Source organism: Austrofundulus limnaeus, unplaced genomic scaffold (genome assembly GCF_001266775.1).
Source record: "Austrofundulus limnaeus strain Quisiro unplaced genomic scaffold, Austrofundulus_limnaeus-1.0 Scaffold122, whole genome shotgun sequence".
Classification (NCBI taxonomy): Eukaryota; Metazoa; Chordata; class Actinopteri; order Cyprinodontiformes; family Rivulidae; genus Austrofundulus; species Austrofundulus limnaeus.
The window spans coordinates 696,930-700,395 of NW_013952524.1; the positions used below are offsets into that span (position 1 = coordinate 696,930).

A 3,466-nucleotide genomic window follows, 5' to 3' on the forward strand; every position below is an offset into this window, starting at 1 on the left:
ATATATATATATATATATATACAAGAACTAAAAACTGAAGAGACAAAAAGGAATCTGAATATTTTATACTTTTCCAGACTGAAAAAAGAACAGTATAATGAAAGTATGCACAAGACACGTCTTAAAATGTGTGTTATGATATGTTGCTGAATAAAATGGTGTAACATAGAGCATTTATATTTGCTGTAAAAGGTCTTAAGCTTAAAAATTTGTTCTGACCATGACTTCAGCATCAGAGGTTAGATTTAAAAAAGACAAAACCTAGTCTGAATGTAATGCAGGACATACTTTAATTAATGCATGGACTGTTAATGTGTGCTGCACAATATGTTCATCCTGTAAGGAAACACAGGCAATACTGGAACATGACCAAAAGAAGAAGCTAAATTATTTATTTAAGGGTCATTCAGGTTATCCAGTACAGCTGTGCAATACAGTGGGTAGACTAAGAGCAAGACACCAGCTTCAGCTGAAGGAAAACTGATATAAAAAACACAATACACAGTATACATTTGAAAGTAATCCTCCCTGCTTTTTAAACTCTACAAAGCAAAATAGAAATGCAAGATTCTACTTTGAGATTAAGTCGTCTGAACACCACTGTGTTTAGCGATGAAAACATTGATCTACACACCAAAGTAAAAATCCACTTAACCCCAATTAGTCTTTTCCTTTTAGTTTCCTTCATTCTATTTTTTCCCATAAAAAAATATAATTTTGAAGCTAAAGATAGCTAAATTCCACCTTACCCAGGTGTGTTTCTGCCTGGGACAGTGCTGACAGCTGGTCGGTAAACATTTCAAGAGAACAGCTCCCTCTCATGGTKTCTAGTAGAATAACATTTTATATATGACATAAAAATGCTGAATGCTTTAGGATTGGGTATTTTATTGTGTGGGACAATTACAAGATACATGGGTAGATGAAAAAGCTTGTCACGTTGCTCCTCTGTGTTTTTTCCTGACATTTACACAGCGTAATGAATTACAGCGGTGTGAAGTGTCTGACTTGTCGAGTTATATCCTACCTTTGAGGTTTCCATATCACTTTCTTCCACTTCTTTTGCTTGGCCTATCAGTGAAGGTAAAAAAGAGGAAGTGAGAAAAATCTCTGCTTTGATACTTTATGATGTGATTGTCCTGTTAATGACTGACACTCAATTGGTGCCAAATTTCTTTCTGACCAAAGAGGTCTGTCATTTAAAGATGAAGCAATAAATGAATAAACTTTACAATGTTTTGGTTATTTTGCCTCTAACACATCATTACATMATTAAATGATTGTTTGCTGGTTATTATAACTCAAACTCATTAGAGTCTTTGTAAAAAWTTCATTAGAAAACTGCAAATATTTCTCACTTTTGGTTACAATTAAATTAAGCAATCAGTAGTTCAGAATATCTTGGAATAGCTCTTAAACCCATATTTTGCTTTAATTCTTTCCATTGCTTAAAAGTTATTCTACCGCTGTGACTCATTATTACAGCTTATGGTCAACATTTTTTTAAGGAGAGAGAAGAAATTTACCTTTTCACTTTTGACCTGCTGTCCCTGACTCCACTGTTCTCCTCTCTCTCTGTTTCTGTCTATGAATTATTTTACCTTTTTTTATTATCCGTCTCACACCAAGAATGTCTGAGCTGTACTCGTCAGTGTCTGAAAGTACACATACGACTCGTAGTTGCTGGCAACCTGATTCAGCTTTGTTCACTTATTTAATGAAAACTGTGTAGCAGACAATCAAAGATTATATAAAAAAATCTAATCAAAAGATTGAACASTGTATTTTCAAATCTATTTAGTCTCATTTATTAAAGTGTTAAAAGCCACTCGGATATCTTTCCTGCAGTCCATATAGATGATGTTTTTATTAAGAGCTTTGTCTTGAAGAAAACCAGGAAGTGAATTTAAATTAAAAGCTGCAACATGTCTATAAATTTACTTTGCTGCTTAGCAAAACTATTATTTTCATTTGGAGGTGGAGGGGGAACGTCATGTTTTACACATGCTGCTTATATGGAGGTAGATTTGTGTGTTGGTGCATTTTATTAAATCAACAATCYGATTGCTTCCCAGGGGTACACCTCTCATTCTGGTGCGACCGGTGACTCAACCCCGAGTGCCCACTAGACCCAATGACTCACTAGGATCAGTGGCCTCCAGCCACTCCTCCATCTATCCAATCAATTTATTTTGGCTGAGGCACTGGGTAATGCATTTGGGTTTCCAGTAAGAGCAATTTCTTCCCACTCCCTCACCCCTGACAGAGCTYTGCAGCAGCTATTGAGGAGTTTCATTCTGCTGCGGAGTACCTTTTTACCTTTTAGTTTGGTCTGGGAGGTAATCAAATTGAACATTTTCTCACGGAGAGAAACTGATTAGGTTAGGTACTACCTGCTGAGGTGAGTTAGTCAGTGCTTCTATCTGCTTCCTKACATTAGGCAAATAAAGGTCATTTTACTAAACATTTTCAAATTCTATTTAAATAAAAGCTTCAAGTCGGTAACATTGAGCGATACGCCTATATCTCACTGAATTGCGACTGTCGCTGACAAACAGTACTTGAGAGGGAATTTTCTAAGATTTTAGAAATGTTTGCAAGGGTTCTAAACTGTTTCATTTGCAAACCAAAAGTGTCGCTGTGAGCATTTAGTTTGTACAAGACAGTGGCAGTTTGACGAGACTTAAACCAAACAAAAACATACAAACGAAATCAAATATGTGATCAATTTAAGACAAGATGAAGACTGTGCAACTAAATTATGAGTTTTGATGTTATTCGCAGGGAATGTTGCACAAATTTCAATTTTATTTTCAGTTAGGAATGCATATGTCATAAATACTAATTTTGTGTGACTAAGTGGAAATTCACAATTCTTTTTGCAATTTTGTTTCTATATGARGTCGTCAGCAGTCACAGCTCAGTGAAATATTAGCTTTAGTTTTTTCCTTTTTTCTAAATAGACAAAAAGTATTYCATGATGCTTTGAAACAGCTAAAAACAAACAAATTACAGATTTATGAAATGTGAAATACCGAAAGAGAAAACCTTGCATTTGTCTAAAATTTTAACTATGCACTAAAATTTAAATTTTGTTGGAACTAAGCTGGAAAAACAAATATGAAAGTCAATAAAATAAGTTATAAGATATGAGGGAAAGATCTCCTTTTTAAAATTAATTTATGCATTTCAAGTTTATTCGTTTATTTTTAGGCCAATATTTTTAACTACAGGTCAGTTACGGTTGTCCATTATTTAGAAGGCCTGTTGCTATTTAAATATTTCACTTTATTAGATGTAAAAAAGGCAAAACATTTTTTAAAGTAAAAAACTGCTTTTCATTTTTTTTCCCTTCAGACTCAATGAGCCACCAAGAAGAATCTAAAATATATATATACAGCGGGTAAAATAAGTATTGAACACGTCACCATTTTTCTCAGTAAATATATTACTAGAGGTGCTAATG

General features: G+C 34.0%; 1 protein-coding gene across 10 annotated transcripts in view; it reads right to left on the reverse strand.

Annotated features, from left to right (window-relative positions):
- gramd1bb (GRAM domain containing 1Bb) overlaps positions 1-3,466 on the reverse strand; it is a 122,763-nt gene that overhangs the window by 89,009 nt on the left and 30,288 nt on the right. Inside the window, exon 2 of one of the 10 annotated variants that reach the window (XM_014015063.1) lies at positions 1,028-1,071. The exons of the other annotated variants lie outside the window; for them this stretch is intronic. Within the exon in view, the coding sequence (XP_013870517.1) occupies positions 1,028-1,071 (44 nt within the window). The remainder of the gene's footprint in view (positions 1-1,027; positions 1,072-3,466) is intronic. 10 annotated transcript variants of the gene reach the window in all.